A 21,358-nucleotide genomic window follows, 5' to 3' on the forward strand; every position below is an offset into this window, starting at 1 on the left:
AAAAAAATGAGAGGAGAAAAAAGTTGCTTAAGGTCCACACTCTTTTTTGCATTTTCACCAAGAACTGCAAGGAAGTGTTGAGAAGCCCAGGTGAGGGAACTCAGGCAGCCTCTGGCAGGCCCATGGTGGAAGGCTGATGGAATGGGCATGTTAGCAGGGGTCAGGGCCACCCATGGTGGTGGGCCACAGGGAGGTACAGCAGCTCTGAGAGACGCTGCCTGACAGGGCACAGGGGTCTTCAGAGCTGAGGAGAAAGACTGAGAGTCTGGGGGGCAGGGTAGAGACTGAAGAGGGCTGTGCGGAGAGCCACAGTGGCTGAGCACTGATCTGCCTCTGAGGAAAGTCCCCAAAGCTGGGAAAGATCCACCTGAAAGGACTGAAGAGAACAGTTGCCAAAACTAAACAGAAGACACTGCAGGAGCTAAAAAGAAGGAAATTCCCTGGATTTTTTCCCTTCCTCCCTCCCTCCCTCTAGTCCTCCACTTGTGCCTCTCACCAGCTTGGTGGTTAGCAATCTTGGTCACACGATGAAATCAACCAAAACCAACCAGGGAACTTGAAGAAGTGTGAATGCCTGGGTTCACCCTAGGGAGCCGTAAGTAACAGGTCTGAGTGCAGCCTGAGCAGCAGGAGTCCTGAAAGCATTCCTCCTATGTCTGCTGGTTGAGAACTACCGGATGGGCTGAACCCACGCAGAAGCCAGGAGACTAGGTCCTGGGAGAAGCAGCCTGCAGAAATCAGCACCCTGCCACGGAGGGTGAGAATAGGATCTGACAGCCAGCAGATCTAGACTTAGCTAATATAATGGTAGAACAAGGGAGAGGAGAAGCAGTGAAACTTAAGTAAATAAACACGATCTTCTCTAAATCCTTCAATGGCAGGCTCAAATTCCGCCTCCTCTGTGAAGGCTTCCCCGAGCACCCCACCTCGACAGTAGTGTTTCCTCCTTCTTATAATGCTGATTGCTGTTCCTCCAATGACAAAACTTCACGTCCTATGTCCTGTGTCCTCAGCTGGTAGCCCAGCGTCTTGTTCTCTGTTCTTGGTCTTCTTGCACCAGGAAAACCTGTGCTTTCTTCCTCTTGCTGTTTGCTTCTTTCCCAAGCTGACTGGCTAGCTCGTTGGGATACTTAGCTACTATTAAGTAGTAATTAATGGCTAAGCATGGTTAATCTATAACCCCTTCCAAATGACATTTGAATGGCAAAACTGACCTTGAGTGCAAGAATTTTAGGGCAAAGTCAGAGTTGATTGAGTAGATTTTTGTATCCCTTAAAATTTAAACAAATTTAAATCAAATAACATACGTGATGGCCTAATACTGGATAGCAATGATTTACAAATTTACAAATGATTAATTGCAATGTATTTTGATCTCAGCTCTACTCACAGCTGTTAAAACATTCAGCAGCATAAATGTATCCTTAAGATACATTTATATTTCTAGTTAAAGAAGTCTAGTTATCACCTTTGCATAAATTAGCCTAGAAATATACTTGCTGTAAATTCCAAAGTCATGTGATTTCACATCAAAAGAAATTTACCTCTTTTAGTGGAAATAGTCAGCATTATCCTATTTGCCTGAGAAAGCTACTTTCCAGAGAAGAACAAAATCCAAGATCAAAACCAGAAATCACTTCTGTGTGTGTGTGTGTGTGTGTGTGTGTGTGTGTGTGTGTGGTTAGACTGATAGTTTATCCCCTGAAAAACTGGACCCAAACTGTGTAACTATTAAAATGCTAAGTACTTCAAAAGCGGACATGTTATTTTATTATTTTTTACAATATTTTTCTTCTAATGTTTATTTATTTTTGAAAGAGAGACAGAGAGAGAGTGGAGAAGGGACAGAAAGAGAGGGAGACACAGAATCTGAAGCAGGCTCCAGGCTCTGAGCTGTCAGTACAGAACCTGAAGCAGGGCTTGAACTCACAAACTGTGAGATCATGACCTGAGCTGAAGTTGGGCACTTAACAGACTGAGCCACCCAGGTGCCCCTGGACATGCTATTTTAAAAAACTGTTTTCTGGTATGATATTTTTCTTCATTATGAATCTATATTAAAAAGTTGTGGAAAATCCACTTTGCTACATTAGGGTATTTACCATCTTTATGGTGGTTCAGACTCCTAAAAACAAACAATAAGACAGTCAGAGTATTGAAAAAAAAACTATATGTGCATACATAAGAGCCACAGGGAGATCCCTCCTTATGATCCTATAAGGAATACATAAAAGACTATCAATTCATAGAAACATAATCTCTTTGTCAACTATTGACTGTATGGCAGAATTCCAGTGAAATATTTACAACTGTCATCATCACACTTTCAAGCCCCCAAATCTCAATCACCACCACCTGACTGGGCTCCCCAAATTCTCATCAAAAGAAACATATCTGTTTACTTGAACAGTGAGCATAATCTCGCTACAGCTATTAGGATCTTACAAAAGTAGTGAGGATAATACATTTAATGGACAGAATCAAAACCCAAAAGAGGTAAATGACCACAAATTAATGAATGGAATCCCAGGAGACTCTTGGGGGCAGCAATGTGACCACAAGAGCCTTTTTCTTCCATCACATCATTAAATAAGAAAAGGAAGATGTTTTCTGTACATAAAAGCCAGAAAATTAAGGTTAACTGAGCTGTAGGTTTTTAAGTAATAAGTAACTAGTAATGCTCAGGAAAAAAGGAAACACAACTAAAAATGCTCAGGAAATACAAGGGTAAGTTTCATGTAATTACCAAAATTAGTAGTAAATCTCCCAGGATTTTATCATGAAAATATACACCTTAGACAAAAGGCAGAGACAGAGAAGAAACTTTTCTTAGCATGTGAGAAGAGCCTAACAGTTTTTTTGAAAATAGAATGCACACTCATACTCTGTACTGAGTCAATATTCAATTATTCAAATTAATATTCAATATTCAAATTAATTGATTAAACCATGACATCTAGGAACACCACTCACTCATAAGGCCTGAGTACCTCTCTGGGAATAAATGACTGTTATTTTTTTTTTAACATTTCACCCACCCCCCCACCACCCCAGGGGGCCAGAGGGGAGGAAGGGAGGCCCGGGTGGCCTCGCCTCCTGCCCACACGTGCCCAGTCCAAATGACTGATTTTAAAGATGCTATTAGTTGAGGAGAGAAGTCACTCATACACTCCTGCTGAAGACAAGTATCCTATGCATCATGGTGAATCCACACAGCTCAGAGAATGTAAACACTACCTGGACAAAGTTAAAGGACCTTCCAAGTCTTTAATATTCTAAGACTCTTTTCACATTGGACCCACTGAATATGCCTTGGGGACCCTGTGGGTCTGGGAACCATCTATACAATGCTTGGCTTTGTTTAGTGACAACAAAGGGGTCAAAGATTTGAGAAACAAAAGCAGTAGGACACAGCCTCCCAAAGCAAAAGCAACCAAACAAGAAAAAAATATTCACAATTGTTTGGGGGAAAAGAATGATTCTAGGTTGAAACTTTAAATCAAATTACTTAAGTTATTAACTAATTAAAATCTTCAGTTAATAGAAGAGAAAGGAAAGGAAAAAAGGTCACTGTTTCTCAAATCTTGTCAGTGCCTATTTCTCCTTTTTAATTTCTCACAGAAATAGATTTAATGATTACCACACAGACACACGCAAACACGCGTGGTTGCTCTCTTTCAGTCATAGCAACTTCAAATTTTAGGGTCAGACATGCCATACTTTTCTACTTAAGAAGGCTTAAGTGTAGCTAGCTGTACATTTTAGACCAACAACAGAGAAGAAAGACTTATAAAGAGCAAGGTTCAATCAACTTCAGACAAACATTAATGGTGAGGAAAATTACACAAGAAACAGCAGGCATTTATAGATTTTTTTTGGCTAAAAAGATCATACGGGAAATTTAGGTGAAAGAAAGATTTTTAAATGTCCCATGTCTTCAGGGCAGACAAAAATGCAGAGACTGATGTAATAATCAGGGAAAAAAATCATGTAAGAATCTTCTCTATGTAGTATCATGGATTAGGGATTATGATGGGTCATATCACAGCCTAATTAAATAATTTGGATATCTTCATAAAACACCATATATAACAAGGGCTGAGAATAACTGAAGGCTGAAAAAACCTAATCCACTTTATCCACTTAAACCCTCCTTCACAAATGCCTGGGACAAGTGGACCCTTCGGGGTCCACAGCATAATCTAGTTCACTACATTGGTGCTCCTATACCTGAAAACATTTATTCCAAGAGCCTCCTGGCATACAAAGAGGAAGCAGCATTTTTTGTTTGTTTTAGATAATCCAAGTAGGTTCATTACTTCCTTCATTTTGTTTGTATTTTGAGGAGGAAGAGCAACAGGAAATCTCATTCCCGTTCCAGCCTTACCCCAACACAAATTACAGTTTCTATGTGCTAAAAAGAGCTGTGAACTAAAAAGATGAGGTTCAGTTGCTGAGGGGCAGCAATAATAAGCATGTTCTTACCTGATATGGCCAATCAATTCAATAAGCTTGTGACTAAAAAAATAAGCTGTCAGCTCAGACACATGACTCAGGACTGAACAGACCCCAAAGAGAGTTGTAGTTCCATTCAAGTCTTCCAAATGCCAGTAGAGAAAGGTGAACACAAAGCCATATCCAAAACCCATAAACCATGCCACGAACAACACCGAGCCATACTGCACACTGCAAAGCAGTCTGATTAAGTCCCAAAAGTTGAAGGCTTGTGAGTGGCTTGTGGTGGTTGGTGTCTCCTCAGAGGACTCTGTAGAGCTGTTTCTCTCCACTTGAGGGATCTCCACCTCTTTTCCTTTATTTTCATTGTTTTTGAAATGGTTGTAGCGGAACCGGAACTGAGTGGCAACAATCAAAGCCATGGTCATGAGAACCCCAAAGACAATAAAGACGATCTGGTAGTTCCGATATTCAGGGGGTTTACACCCCTTTCCATCAATGATCACTTCTATGTGTGTGTAGTCAATCCCAATGCCCACAGACAGCATCGCCAGGCCCCAGCCCAGGGAGCCCCACATACGCTGCAATCCATAGCGATCTCTGTGTTTTCCCAGATACTGAAGTGTTACAGTGTCCACAATGGTGACAGAAGAGGCACTGAAAAATTCTCCTATTATGACAACTACCAATATCACCAAGAATATAGCCTCAACTTCTTGTTGATCATAAACAAGAGTGACTTGATCAGAAGGTAAAGATTTGGTGGTAGTGACAATAGCGGTGGTCGTCTCTCTGGTTACATTTCCCAGGAAGGCAGGGGTTGCCGTGCTCGGATTCAAGGTCAAGTCCATAATATGGTCAGTAATTTCATCTGTCTGAGGTTGTGGGGTGGGTGCACTGGTCTTGTTTGGAGCTGTCGAAAAGATGACAGTTTCGGTGACATTGGGCTCTGTTTCTAATATCACTGGCCAAGTGGAAGGGAGCAGGCTCCTTTTCTCACGCATTCTTGGTGATGTGGTAATGGAAGAATTGGTTGGCGGGATAGTTAACAGATGACTTGAGTTGGTGGGACGAGACGTTGGGGGAATCTTTGGTACACATCTCAAGGTAGCAGGTTTGACAAATCCAATGCCCAAGTTGAATAAAACCCAACACAAAAGAGAAAAGAGGAGGACAATTTTGCCTTTTCTAAAGCGATCTGCAACTACACCCCAAAATGGGGCACTGCAGAATTCAATGAAGTATCGGATACCTACTAGCAATCCACTCTGGCTTGGTGACATTCCCAGCTGTTTATAATACACAGGCAGAAGTGGGTAAAGAGAGCCATATGCAGAGTAAAAGAAAAAATAGAAGACCTTGGATATCAGAAGATCATTGTTTATTTTAACACAATGTTTCTCTATCCAGTCTACTTCCTCCTCAGGAAGAGCAGATGTTTCTGTGGAGGTGGGTGTTTCATTTGAAGGTGGTTCGGGTTCCCTGGAAATACCATTAAAGGGATCAGCAAGCACGTATTTTCTCTTCTGTTCCTCTTCATCATCGGTTAAGATGGCAACTTTATCATCTGCCGCCATGGCTTCTCACCACCATCAGAAAATTTTAAAGTTTTGTGACTTTCAAAATTTTTATTGTTGATCTGTAAAGTAAAATTTAAAAGATGGCTTAGTATGAAAATAACATTTAAGCACAGAGCTTCATCTTGCAAGAAACTGAGGAGTTTCAAACTACTAAAAATAATAATTATGAGAGAGAATTCTCCCATTTGTCACTTGCAGTCATACAATACTAAAAAAGAAAAATAGCTTTCAAAACATCAAATACTCTTTGTGGCCACTGACTGACAAATTACATGTTCTAATGGCAAGTTTATGGCTCCGGTTCAATCTCAAATCTTTTTCATCGATGTCTAGTGAAAATGTACAAATGACAGGGATTATGTCTAAACCAAATATAGAGAATTGAAAATAAATAGTCCTTATAGTTTATTGGTTTTACTTTCAAACAAATCCAATGCACTATGAGGTACAGAATTTTTAGGAAATAAAGGTAGCTACAACCATTAAGTTTCTATAGAAAAGTAGAAATAAGCTTTTAACCACAACCACAAATGTAATGAGAATGAGGGAGCAAAATGCACATTTGCAATTGGAGTTGGTCACTACAGCTATGACAGATACCCTGGTAAGGAGACAGTCCTCACACTGTTTATACTGCATATGTTTCTCCAGCTGTGCTTTTATGGATTATAGTTTTAAAAAATGTCAGGAAAAAAATGGCAGATACCATTTATTGAGTGAGCACTTACTCTATGCCAGGCAACACATAAAGATCTTTAAATGTATTAATTCATACTGATCACAAAGTCCCTACTATCTTCTCCATGTTGCAGATGAGAAAAATGAGACATGGTGAGCTTAAACAACTTGTGTAAGTGGTAGAGTGAGGATTTGAACCCTAATATTATGGCTTTAAGTGTGTGCTCTAATAACCACAATAAACTGCCAAATGTTACATTCTGGGCAATAAAATGTTGCCTTTTTATAAGACAGAGTGTTTCATACAAAAGATAAGTAATATATCAATAGTATAAATTTATAGGAACTGTGCCACATTCCACCAGAATTTCCCTTTCTTCCATTATACAGAGAATTAAAGAGCCAAAAGGTCCTGCTTGCATCAAGATCTGTCATGCTGCAATGAATATATTCTGATGTAGGAGGCATATACATTAAATACGTATTACTTCCTTTCACCTTCTAAGCCGGAGAGAAATAACTTCATTTGGCTACCCCTTGGAATAGATCTTGCTTTCCCTTTTCCCAAAACGAAGACTAACTTTCTGAAAATCTTCCAGAATCATGCCTGTAAACATTTTAAAAATAGCTCCTAGGCAGACAATAGAAACACAACTTAATGAGACCAGTGTAGTAAGTCAACTTATCTTTTACCCCCAAAAGCCAGGTGTCAAAATAGCTGTTAAGTTTTGAAAATGTTTGTGTGTTTCTTATGTTTAGATTTAAGAAAATTTTTTATTTGAGGTAAAATTCACATAACATAAAATTAACCATTTTATGTAAATGATTCAGTGGAATTTAGTGCATTCACAATGTGGTGTCGCCCCCACTAGTTCCCAACTCATGTTTTTCCTGGAGTGAAAGGGACCTTTTTTCCCCGCAAAACTTGAAGGAAAAGCAAAATCCAATCTTTTGCTGTCCAGCTGAAAGACTTTCCTCAATGTTCTATATTTATTTTTTTTTCATCATTAGTGCTTTCACCCATCCCAGTCGGTTCCAATTCCATCTCATCACCTGAAAATAACAATAATTCTCCTTTGGACTTATTTTCTAAATTATTTTCATTTCTGAGCTCAAACTTTAAAGAAATATTTGTTCTTTTTCAAGTGTATAAAATTTCATGGCACTTCAGGGTGAAGATGGCAGGTTGTGTACATCTGGCCTCCAACCCTAAACCCCACTAAAATGACCACACACACACATACACACACACACACACACACACACACACATATTTTTAAAGTCAAAATCCAATAGTCCAAGCTAGGAGAATTAAAGCGCCTGTAAATGGAAAAATAAAATAAGATTCTGGAAGCCAGAATACAGTTAGACAATTGGTAAATAACTTAGTAGACCTAAGAAAACAGAAACCTTGGCTGACAGTGGAATAATTTATTACTCAGAATCCTTCAAAAGCTCATAGGTTGGCCATATCAGGTTGAAGTGCAAGGAAGTGTGTGTGTGTGTGTGTGTGTGTGTGTGTGTGTGTGTGTGTGTATAGAGGCAGGGAGGGGAGGCTGCTGTCAATGGAGTTGACTGAAAATCTGAACACCAACTCAGGACACCCAATCCCCTTCTCCACTCCATGTGGCTCACCAAACAAGTAGAGGTTTTTTCCTCTGGAGAGGATAAAACAAGTTCTGTTGTCATACAGAAATAGCTGGAGTTGAGAGTAGGGGTACCATACTGAAAACAGGGCAGGAAGTGAACATATACATGCTGATTCCAAGCCTTAGACCTGTCCCAAATCTCCATCCCATTTCTCTCAGAAGGTTCCCAGAAGCTGGCAAGGCTTTCATCCTCCAGGCAGGAAACTGGAAGGTTCTTCTCTGGAGATGCTGATACTGAAGCCTCACTAACTAAACATCCCACCAAATCCCTCTACATGGAAGCCCAGCATCATCAAGCCCTGTCACTAGATATGATCAGTCACCCAGAATTATAAGACATTTGAGGAAAGTACCTTACATGAAAGATAGAACCATGGGGACGCCTGGTGGCTTAGTTGGTTGGGCATCCGACTTTGGCTCAGGTTATGACCTCACAGTTTGTGAATTCAAGCCCCACATTGGGTTCTCTGGTGTCAATGGAGAGCCTGCTTGGGATTCTCTGTCCCCCTTTTTCTGCCCGTCTCCCACTCATGCTCTTTCTTAAAATAAATTTAAAAAAAAGAACCAAAACAAACAGCAAAAACAAAAAAACACATGGGGAAAATAGGAGCTATGTGGGGAGGAAAATACTTCTAAATATGTTATCTTCAGCAATAGGAAAAGAAATGCAACTATGAAAAATAATACATATTTTTATTTTATTTATTTTTTTTTTTAATTTTTTTTTTTTCAACATTTTTTATTTATTTTTGGGACAGAGAGAGACAGAGCATGAACGGGGGAGGGGCAGAGAGAGAGGGAGACACAGAATCGGAAACAGGCTCCAGGCTCCGAGCCATCAGCCCAGAGCCTGACGCGGGGCTCGAACTCACGGACCGCGAGATCGTGACCTGGCTGAAGTCGGACGCTTAACCGACTGCGCCACCCAGGCGCCCCTGAAAAATAATACATATTTTTAAAGAAGGAAGAGGAGGGGAATGAAAGGAATGCCTGAATGAAAAAGTTATGGAAATGTTTTTGTGGAAAAAAGAGCATAAATGTCAAAGTAAGGGATGATATAAAAGAAAAATTTGAGGCAACTTCTTAGAGAAAAGAAAAAGAACAACAACAAACAGATCTTCCACTTCACTTCATATACAAAAATCAATTCCATATGGACTGTATATCTGAAAATAAAAGACAAGGACGCCTGCCTGGCTCAGTTAGTAGAGCATGTGACTCTTGGTCTCAGAGTTGTGAGTTTGAGCCTCATGTTCGAGTAGAGTTTACTTTAAAAATTTTTTAAATAAAACATAAATAAAAGTAAAAGATAAAGTAACATAATTTTAGAATAAAACAGAAAAATATCTTGAAGAGTTTAGGATAGAAAAAGACTTATTCATAAATGCAACAATACAACATATTCCCCAAATGGCTAAAATAAATAGGAAAGATAATACCAAGTGTTGGTGAGGAGGCAAAGCAACCGGAATGCTCACAGATTGCTGGTAGGAATGTAAATGGATACACTACTTTGGTAACAGTTTGGGAATAGCTATCAAACCTGAATGTATACCTGACGACAAGTCCTAGATACGTATTGAGTAGTAATCTATTCACCAAATGACATCTACAAAAAATGTTCACGGCAGAACAATTTTAATGGCTCAAAACTGGGAACAACCTGTCTACAGCAGAATACACAAAGTATGTTATATTCACATAACGAAATACTGGATAGCAGTAAAAATGAACAAACTACAACTTCATGCAATGACCAGGATGAATGTCACAAACGTAATATGGACTGAGAAAAGAAAGAAGCAAAAGAGCACACACTGTATGATTCCATTTATACAGAGTTACAAAAGCAGGCAAACTAACTGATGGTATTAAAGTCAGGATACATTTTTGCTTCCAAAGAGATGAAGTAGACACACTTTTCCATACTGCTCCTGCTGAGTACAACTGGGACATTATATATAAACCAAATACAGAAGACTCTGAAAGACAGACAGAAGGCAGACCTGCTAGGGACCTTGGTACCCAAAGAACATGGGGATGAGTGGGGCTACAGAACTTGGAAATACCAATGAATGCAAACCAAAACCAACCAACCAACCAAACAAACAAACAACAAAAACCAAAGTCCTCTCTGGCTTAAGGATGAGGGAAAATGCAGCCTAGAAAAAATAGAAAGCTTTAGGTAATAACTGCTCTACTCCAGCCAAATACCACAGAAGGAGATCAGGGTAATGTGGCCTTACTCCCACCTCCACCAACAAAGGCTGCACAGGAGCCCAGACTTCCACCCTCACCAGGCTACAAGAGGGCACCTCAACCCCTAAGCTGAGGTGGCATCAGAGAACACCAAGTAGGGCACTGGGACTTTCATCACTGCTAGGTGGTGATGGGATACTAGGTGGTGATGAGATCATATCCCCACAACAGCATCAGTGGAGAACACAGGGGGATCCTGGACTTCCACTCCCACCTGTTAGTAACAAGATACCCCTACCTTTCCCACCTGAGGTGGTGTCAGAAGAGGTCTAATAGAGACTCATGACTTTTGCCACCACCCAGCACTACGGTGTCAGTGGAAGCCACACGGGGAGCAGTAACGAGGCATTCCTATTCCTTCCAGCCAGGAAGGTATCGGTGGACACCTAATGGGGTGTCAGAACACCCATCTCTACATCACAGTAACAAGGAGCTCCTTCACCCTCAGGTGTCATGAGGGGCTGAGTGGGGAACCTGGACTTCTACTTCCATCTGGCAGTGCTGAGGCAACATCTCCAATTCCCTTGCTAGCGCATGTCAGAAAAATCCAGCTGGAACAGAAGGCTTAAATACAACCCACAGTTTCATAACATAATACCCAAAGTGTCCAAATTTCAATAAAAAATAATGCATACCAAGAACCCACGAGACTTCAAAAAATGCTTCAGCAAGTGATTACAAACACACTTAAAAAAATGAAAAGAAGAAAGCTGAAGCACAGAAATAGAAAGTCCCAGCAAAAAATGTAATATATAAAGAGAGACAAAATGGAAATTTTAGAACTGGAAAAGACAATAACCAAACTATAAAAAACTCAATGGATGGACTCTACAGCAGAATGGAGGAGAGAGGGAAAATGAGCAAACTGAAAGACAGAACATAGAAATTACATAATCTGAACAACAGAGAGAATAGACTGGAAAAAAAAATTAACAGAGCCTCAAGGACCTGTGGGATCATGAAGATTGAACATTCATGTCATCAAAGTCCTGGAAAGAGAAGAAAAGGGCACAGATGAACTACTCAAAGAAATAAAAGATGAAAATTTTCAAGCTGGCAAAAGACCTACAGATTCAAGATACTGAATGCGCTCCAAACAAGAGAAACCCACACCAAAACACATCATAGTCAAACTGGAAATCAAAGACAAAGAAAAAATCTTGAAAGCAATGACACAGGACTCACAACTTACCAATATTGGAAAAACAAATGATAGCAGATTTCTCACTAGAAACTATATACACCAGAAGGAAGTGGCATGATATATTTTGTGAAAGAAAAGAATTATCAGGGTGCCTCGGTAGCTCAGTCGGTTAAACATCCGACTTCAGCTCAGGTCATGATCACACAGTTTGTGAGTTTGAGCCCCACGTCAGGCTCTGTGCTGACAACTCAGAGCCTGGAAGCTGCTTCAGATTCTGTCTCCCTCTTTCTCTGCCCCTCCCCCACTGGCACTTTGTCTCTCTCCCTCTCAAAAATAAACAAAACATTAAAAATATTTAAAAAAAAGAATTATCAACCCAGAATCTTATATTAAGACAGTGCAAACACCAGAAAACTACAGACCAATATTCCTTATAAACATAGACACAAAAATCCTTAGCAAAATATTAGAAAAGAAAATTTAGCAATATATAAAAAGAATTGTACACTTTGACCAAGTGAGATCTATTCCAAGGATACAACGCTAGTGCAATATTTGAAAATCAATCAATGTAAATCCACATTAAGCTGAAGAAAAAGAGTATCATAATGCTGTTAGTCAATGCAGAAAAAGATTTTGACGAAATTAAATACTCACTCATGAAAAGTCTCAGAAAAACAGGAAGATAGGGAAACTTCCTCAATTGGATAAAGATCATCTACAAAAACGTACAGGTAACATTACACTTAATGGTGAAAGGCTTTTTTCTCTAAAGGAGCAAGGCAAGATCATCTGGTCTTACCACTCTTATGCAACATAGTGTTGCATATTTCTTTTTTGATCTGTCAAAAATCAAATGGCATTTCAATAAGGACAAAAAAGAAAACAAAAGGTATACAGATCAAAAAGAAAGAAAGAAACTGTCTCTATTTGCAGCTGACATGAGACTATGTAGAAAATATCAAGAAATCTACAAAATCTCCTAGAAAGAAGAAATATTTAAATATAAATTGATGCATAGGACTATATGTTAAAAACTACAAAATGCTGATGAAAGAAATAAAAATCTAAATAAATAGTGGGGGCCTGGGTGGCCCAGTCATTAAGCATCTGACTTCAGCTCAGGTCATGATCTCACAGTCCGTGAGTTCGAGTCCCACAATGGGTAAGCTCGAGCCCCACTTTGGGTGAGCATGAGCCCCGCTTCATGTGAGCTCCGCTTCTCTCTCTCTGCTCCTCATTCACTTGCGCCCCCTATCATAAAGAAATAGGTTAATTAATTAATTAATTGGAGAGACAGACCACGTTCATGAATTGGAACATTCAACACAGCAAAGATTTCAATTCTCTTAAAATTTATAACAGGTTTAACACAAACCCTACCAAAATCTGAGCAAGGTTTTTTTGTTTTTGTTTTTGAAATAGACATGATTATTCTAAAATTTACATGAAAAGGGAACAAGAGGGGCGCCTGGGTGGCTCAGTCTGTTAAGCGTCCGACTTCGGCTCAGGTCGTGATGTCGCAGTCCATGAGTTCGAGCCCCGCGTCGGGCTCTGTGCTGACAGCTCAGAACCTGGAGCCTGCTTCTGATTCTGTGTCTCCCTCTCTCTCTCTGCCCCTCCCCCCCGTTCATGCTCTGTCTCTCTCTGTCTCAAAAATAAATAAACGTTAAAAAAAATTTTTTTTAAATAAAAAAAAAAGAAAAGGGAACAAGAATAGCTAAAGCAATTTTGAAAAAGAAGATTTATTATGGCTACACAGTAATCAAGTCTATGTGGCATTGGCAGAAGAACAGACACACTGATCAATGGAACAGAACAGAGAGCCCAGGAATAAATCCACCCAAATATGCCCAACCGATATTTCACAAAGATGCAAAAACAATTTAATGAGAGAAATATAACTTTTTCAATAAATGGTGCTGGAGCAATTAGACATCAATAGGCAAAAAATGAACATCAACCTAAGTTTCATGCCTTTTATGAATATTATTAACTCAAAATGGATCATGGATTTAAATGTAAGATGTAAAACTACATAACTTTTAGGGAAAAAACCTGGGAGAAAATCTTCAGGCTCTAAAGCTAGCCAAAGAGTTCTTAGACCTAACACCAAAAGCATGATTTATAAAAGGGAAAATTGATAAATTAGATTTCATCAAAATTTTAAAAATTTGTTCTGTAGAAATCTCTACTAAAAGGAGGAAAAGACAAATTATAGACTAGGAGAAAATATTTGCAAGACACACTCAACAAACGGCTAGTATCTAGAATATATAAAGAATTGTCAAAACTCAACAGTAAAAAACAAAAAACAAAAAACAAACCCCAAATAATCCAATTAGAAAATGCACACAAGACATGAAGAGACATTTCATCAAAGTGGAGATACAGGATATACAGATGCATATAGATAGAGGAAAAGATGTTCATGGTCATTAACCATCAGGGAAGTGTAAATTTAATGAAAAGGTATCATGACACGTGTTAACAGTGGCTAAAATACAAATAGTGACAACATCAAATTCTGACAAGGATAAAAAAGAAACTAGATTACTCCTACATTGCTGGTGGGGATGTACAGCCACTCTGGAAATAAGTTTGGCAATTTCTTAACAATTTAAACATGTGACTACCACATGACCCAGCAACTGCACTTTTGGGCACTTATCTCAGAGAAATGAAAAAATTTCACACAAAATACTAATACACAAATATTGATAGCACCGGGTGCTTGGGTGGCTCAGTCGGTTGGGCGTCCAACTTTGGCTTGGGTCATGATCTCACGGTCTGTGAGTTCGAGCCCTACATCAGGCTCTGTGCTGACAGCTCAAAGCCTGGAGCCTGTTTCAGCTTCTGTGTCTCCCTCTCTACCCCTCCCCTGCTCACATTCTGTCTCTGTCTCTCTAAAAAATAAATAAACATTTAAAAAACCCCAAATATTTATAGCAGCTTTATTTGTAATACCCCCAAACTGGAAATAACCAGATGCCCTTCAATGGACTAGTTCAACAAACTATGGTACATCTATACCATGGAATATTATGCGGCAATAAAAGGGGAACAAACTATTGGTTCATATAATAACCTGAACAGATCTCAGAGAACTGTAAAGAGTGAAAAAAGTCAATCTTAAAAGATTACATACTGTATGATTCCATTCCTGTATCATCCTTGGAATGATGAAATTACTGAAATGGAGAACACATAAGAGACTTCCAGGAGTTAAGTAGGGAATAGAGGCAAGAGGAAAGTGGCAGAGTGGCTACAGAAGGGAAGCATGAGAAATCCTGGTGGTGACACAGTGTTCTGTATCTCGACCATATAGATGTATCCTGGCTGTGCTACTGTACTAAAGTTGTGCAAGATGTTACCATTGGGGAAAAGTGAGCACAGGATACACAGGCCATCTCTGTATTATTTTTTTACAACTGTATGTGAATCTACAGTTATCTCAAAACAAAAACCTTAGTTTTAATAAAAGTTTTCTTTTTAAAATAGTAGTTACCCTTGGGGGAGGTAGTGACTAGAAGGTGCTCTAGGGTGCTGATAATTTTATAGTTTTTGATCTGGCTCTTTATTATATGGATGGGTTCAATGTGTAAAAGGTCACTGATTTGTATGATTCTTTTTCAACAAAAAATGAACTTGACCTAAAATCTGAAGAAGAAAAAAAGAAAACAGATGAAAGTAGGACAGAAATGACATGACAAATATAGGATCATCCAGAAAGTCAAGTATCTACAAACATTAGAACTCCAAGAAGAGAAAATAGAGAAAATTAAGAGAAGGAAATTTTTTTAATTTGAGAAAATTTCTCAGAACTGAAAGCTATGAATTGTCTGACTGAGGCAACCCACTGAGCACCAGGCACAGAGAATAAAACAGACCTGAGCCAAGGCACATCATTAAAATTTCAGAACACTAGGACAAACAGATGACCCCACAAAATTTCAGAGAATAAAATGTGTCACATACTAAGGATCAAGAACCAGAGATGGCTTCAGATTTCTCAACAGTAACACTGGAAGCTATAGCCAGCTAAATTATTATTCAAGTTTCTAGGTGAAATAAAGAAAGACATTTTACATATGCAGTTTCTCAAAAAAATGTACCTCTCATGTTTCTCAGATTGTGTGTGCCCCGCCCAAAAGGGGGGTGGACTAAATGAAGAAAAAGACAGGGGATATAGGACATTAAAGACCTGATGTGAGGTTGGCACCCTGCATTGGGCTCTGTGCTGACAGGCCTGGAGCCTGTTTCAGATTCTGTGTCTCCCTCTCTCTCTACCCCTCCCCTGCTCATGCTCTGTCTCTCTCGGTCTCAAAAATAAATAAACATTTTTAAAAAATTAAAAAAAAAAAAAAGACCTGATGTGGGAGACAGGCAAAGGGACACAAGCACACTGGTGACCACAGATCCCGGCATGACAGCTGTGCACCAGATGGAGAGGGCAGCAGGTCTAGCAGTGGCAGGTCTGAAGGCTCCCCGAGAGCTCTGACAGCAAAAGGACACTGACAGAATAACAAGACATCTGAATGTGTCAAGAGGAACTCAACGGTGAAGAGACTGGGGATGAATTAGTGGTAAGCAGAGAGAAAGTTAGGTAAGCAAAACATCACAAGAAAACAAAAAGTGGCACAGGAAAAAAAAATAACCATAGTTTACTACATGTCTCAGCTATGATTACACAGTCCTACTAATGTAAAGTCCAACAACAGTGGGAAGATAGGAACTGAGAAGATTGAACAGGTATAGAGAGCTGAGGCAGGAAACAAGAGTTAGTCCCATACCTTCCAAGGTGAGAAGACAGTAGATAATGCCTACATTTAAAAATCAAGAGGGGCGCCTGGGTGGCTCAGTCGGTTGGGTGTCCGACTTCAGCTCAGGTCACGAGCTGGTCTCGCGGTCCGTGAGTTCGAGCCCGCGTCAGGCTCTGGGCTGATGGCTCAGAGCCTGGAGCCTGCTTCCAATTCTGTGTCTCCCTCTCTCTCTGCCCCTCCCCGTTCATGCTCTGTCTCTCTCTGTCCCAAAGATAAATAAACGTTAAAAAAAAAAAAAAACAATTAAAAGAAAAATCAAGAGCTAAGAATACGAGCATTTTATTTAAAAATACACAGATAAATATCAAAATAGTGGCCTAAAAGGCAAGAAAGTAGTTGCCTCTGGGACAGGAAATGAGGAAAGGTATAGAATCTGGTGTTTTACTTTATAAACTTGTTCATTTTTTTAAAAAAATGTTCATCTTAAAAAAAAAAACACTTTGTATTCTGCTTTAAAAAATAAAAATGAAGGTGTGCCTGGGTGGGTGGCTCCGTCGGTTAAGTGTCCGGCTCTTGGTTTCAGCTCAGGTCATGATCTCACAGTTCATGAAACTGAGCCCTGCGTTGAGCGCTCTCTCTCTCCCTCTCTCTCTGTCCCTCCCCCACTCACACTTACTCGTGTGCACACTCTCTCTCTCTCAAAATAAATAAATAAAAATAAAGAAAAAAGAAATACACAGTCATATGAGCTTTACCTTTACAAAAGAAAGTAATTTAAAGCAGCTACTTGTACCCTTCTATGACAAACTAAAGATAGTTTTCAGAATTGTACAAAATGCATTCTGACTATGAATTCTAATCAGGTGGCCTTTAATTAATTATCTTCCATAAATCAACCACTGAGTCTTTAACAAGGAGGTCACAGAAGGACACAAAGTCCTTTTAAAAGGGTACAAGTCTCTGAATTGTCCACGTGATGATGAGAACTGATGCCCAAATGCTAATTCCACGCTGCAAAATATCTTACGTTAGTGTGTTGATTTAAACCTTGATGAGGGACTTTCTTCCAAAGCATTCTTTCCTCTCTATCTTATTCAAATGATTTTTTATTATCATAAGGTTATGCAAGGTGTCTCCTGTTACAGGAGTCCAGATGTTAAGTAGTCCTCAAAGTATAAACAAATGCAAAGTAGGTAAGGGAATGTTCCTGTATTATAACACCCTGTACCTTTATATGAATGTCACATTCAGTAACTTTTATAAGAATTTGAAATCTAAAAATATACACAAACAAAAACTTTCACTTTCAATTCAGGACATTAATGTTTAGACAATATTTTCAGGTTATACTTAGATTTTGAGGAAAAGGAACCAAAATAATCACAGTTATTTTTTTTAACTTTTTATTTTTATTTACGTATTATTTTAAGTAGGTTCCGTACCCAATGTGGGGCTCAAACTCACAACCCTGAGATCAAAAGTCACATGTTCTACTGACTGACCCAGCCAGGCATGCCAAAAATAAGCACATTTAAAACACAGTGACAAAATACAGTTTAAATATATTCATCTGTGCGATCATAGGATCAGGGACAAAAAGAAGCATATAAACGAAAACAACCTCTGTATTTTAGTAAAATTAAAATATGTCCCAAAGTAGGCCATGCTTTGGCTGAATTAGATTACATTTAATTTGCTATAAGGATTGATAGAGCAAGTATAAAGAGCAGTAAAAATATTTATATGTTGGATGAAGTACTTAATCTCTTTACAAACCAAGGAGGGATTTTGTTTATTAAGTAGTTTAACAACATGAACCCATTAAACTAACATTTTGTTTAAACCTCTGAGTCTTAAAGATTTGTTTAAAAGAGGGGCGCTCAGGTGGTTCAGTTGACTGAGCATCCAACTTCAGCTCAGGTCATGATCTCTCAGTTCGTGGGTTTGAGCCCCACATGGGCCGGGCCCTCTGCTGTCAGCACAGACAATGCTTTGGATCCTCTGTTCCCTTCTCTCTGCCCTTCCCCTGCTTGTGTGCTGGCTCTCTCAAAAACTAAATGAACATTAAAAAAAAAAAAAAAAAAAAAAAAGCTCATTTGTTTAAAAAAAATGATTTGTTTAAAAGAAACTTTTTAATGTTTATTTATTTTTTAGAGACAGAAAAACAAAGTGTGAGTGGTGGCGGGGCAGAGAGAAGGACACAGAATCCAAAGCAGGCTCCAGGCTCTGAGCTGTCAGCACAGAGCCCAATGCAGGGCTTGAACTCAAGACCGTGAGATCATGACCTGAGCCGAACTCAGATGCTTAACCAACTGAGCCACCCAGGTGTCCCTAAAAGAAACTTTTAAAAAGGAGAGAAGACATTTCAAATAGTACACGGAATTAAAATTTATTAACTTCTCTGGGAAATCTCTATTGTAGGATTGCTGTTAAGCCAGCTTGGATAAAAAGGGCTTTTATCTATTAGGAAAGCAGAAAAGTTTTCTCATTTAGCTCTCTCTAATGCTGGTAACAACACAGCCTTTTAAAACCTGGAAAGACATTCTACCAGTACCTACCCTGAGTCATTCAAATAGCAGGTATTTCTGAATTATTGATGACAGGTGATGAAATAATCCTTGTTAAAATTGATAGCTTTCTTCATTATGTATGTAAATTGAAACTGCTTAAACTTATATTGAGTTATCCACAAATATATGAGTATGGAAATGGATTCAACTTTGAGGGGGGAAAAAAACCCTTAAACTTGAATATGTTCTTTGGAATAATAATTATCAAAGGTCAGGGGCACCTGGGTGGCTCAGTCGGTTAAGCATCGGACTTCAGCTCAGGCCATGATCTTGCTGTTTGTACGTTTGAGCCCCGTGTCGGGCTCTGTGCTAACAGCTCAGAACCTGGAGCCTGCTTTGGATTCTGGGCCTCCGTCTCTCTGCCCCCTCCCACTCATGCTCTGTTTCTGTTTCTCTCTCGCAAAAATGAACATTAACAAAAAAAAATTTAAAACAAATTGCCAAAGGTCAGACTTGCAGGCATTATAACGTAGCAACATAACCACAAGCGATGGAGAGGAAATAATCCCTGGATGACACAGAAAGGACATTTCCCTGGCACCATTGCCATCATAACTCAGTATTGCCCAGAGACCCGTACTGAAGCTGCAAAATGGGAAAATCCACTTTCTGGACCCTCAGAGCTACCTCTACACTGTCAACTGTTATTGATCATTCTCTCTAGCATTGATCAATGTGAGTCCCAGGGCAGGTCTCTAACTACTGCTGCAATCTATTATGAGCACAGACATAGAGAAACCACTCTAAACAAGTCTTAGAGTCCTGGTATTCAGGCACTACATTCTTGAGCATTCAGTTCAACCCCCAGAATTTTCCAGAAAGCGCTCTCCTCAGAGGACAGCATTCAATGTCAATTCCAGCAGATCTTTTTCAATAAGGATTGTTTTAGCATCTGCTAGACCTTTTGCCAATGTCATGAAAAAGAAACATAAGGTTGGTTTTATAACAGTTATATAAGCTACAAGGGCATTAAGATGTACAGAGGTGAATGTTTTAGAATCTTTCTCTCTCTTTTGGAGCATTTTGACATGGCTCCTTAATGGCTCAGCCAAACTGTAAGATCAAAACTGGTTCTAGTCCTTCCAGCCCAGCTTGATTCCCCAAAATCCAGCTTGAACCCTCCAGATACTCAGTGGTCCCCACAGTTGCTGCCAACAGTATTCCACTTGGACTGAAACTCCTTCCAGAATCCAGAACCTGCCATCCCTGTTATTCCTGGCGGACCTTTCCCAGGCTCATAGCAAAACCTGTCTGCTGGGTGACAAGCAAACTGATCCATACAGTGGCTAATGCATACCTTGTGGCTGGCCATCTTGACAACATATTTTTACTTTAATAAGGGCTCAGCGGGCTATGTTATCATCACAATTATTACTAACTACAACACAACAACACTTAAGTAATATCTGCTATGGGTTTAAAATGTATTAACTCATTTAATCCCAATAGTTCTCTGGGGTGAGTATGATTACTCTCCCAACTTGACAATGAGGAAAATGGGCCACAGGGAAACTATATGATTAGCCCAAGGTTAACAGGGAGTAAGAAGGAGAGCTGGCATTCAAATCCAGACAGTCTGTGCTCTTAGCATGCTATGTCTCAACTAGACAGGGATGTCAAAAATGTGGTCTTGGGCCTCAAAGACTTGCTTTATAGTTGCTTTATAGTTGAGCCCAAAACACAAGGAAGATTTAAATAAGTCACAAGAATAACAGACGAGAAGCCACATAGCACCCCATAATTAACAGAAAATGTTAACAGACAATGGGATGCTTCTGGGGCTCACAGCAGAGAGCCCAAACTTCAGACCGAGGTTGTAGAGAGAATGAGGGACTTAACTTGAACCCTGAAAGATATGTAGGATTTGCCTTGGGCAAAGATGAAAGGGAAAACTACTCCAGGATGGGGGAAGAGAAGAGATAACAGAAGATCCTTAAAATGGTAACACTGGGGCTGAAGGGCATCTGAGGCTAGCAGATAGCAACAGATCACAGATGGCCCTACAAATCATGCTGAGGGATGACAGGAGAGAACACAAAATACCATATTAGACACTTACAATGAAAATTAAGATGTTCTTTTTTTTTAATCCAACAAATACAAACTTAGCACCAACAACTGGATGGGATGCGTGTTTGGTGATCAGTAATTCAAATGAAGACCCAGTCCCTGCTATCAAGTCCAGTGGTAAGAAAGAGAGAGGGGTAAGCACAGCCAAATACACGATGCTATATGTTAAAACAGGAGCAAGCAGAGTTGA

At 39.5% G+C, this 21,358-nt stretch overlaps 2 protein-coding genes across 5 annotated transcripts in view; one reads left to right on the plus strand and one right to left on the minus strand.

The window, feature by feature from the left end:
• NEMP2 (nuclear envelope integral membrane protein 2) overlaps positions 1-21,358 on the plus strand; it is a 147,957-nt gene that overhangs the window by 79,913 nt on the left and 46,686 nt on the right. The gene's annotated exons all lie outside the window — the stretch shown is intronic.
• MFSD6 (major facilitator superfamily domain containing 6) overlaps positions 1-21,358 on the minus strand; it is a 79,840-nt gene that overhangs the window by 46,772 nt on the left and 11,710 nt on the right. Inside the window, exons 1-2 of one of the 3 annotated variants that reach the window (XM_058711162.1) lie at positions 12,423-12,442; positions 4,486-6,094 (exon numbers count right to left, since the gene is read on the minus strand). In XM_058711162.1, coding sequence (XP_058567145.1) covers positions 4,486-6,032 — 1,547 coding nt within the window. In that variant the 5' untranslated portion in view covers positions 6,033-6,094; positions 12,423-12,442. Of the gene's footprint in view, positions 1-4,485; positions 6,095-12,422; positions 12,444-21,358 lie in introns of those variants that run through there. The other 2 variants (XM_058711180.1, XM_058711171.1) reach the window with 2 other exon arrangements.

Source organism: Neofelis nebulosa, chromosome 2, assembly GCF_028018385.1.
Source record: "Neofelis nebulosa isolate mNeoNeb1 chromosome 2, mNeoNeb1.pri, whole genome shotgun sequence".
Lineage (NCBI taxonomy): Eukaryota > Metazoa > Chordata > Mammalia > Carnivora > Felidae > Neofelis > Neofelis nebulosa.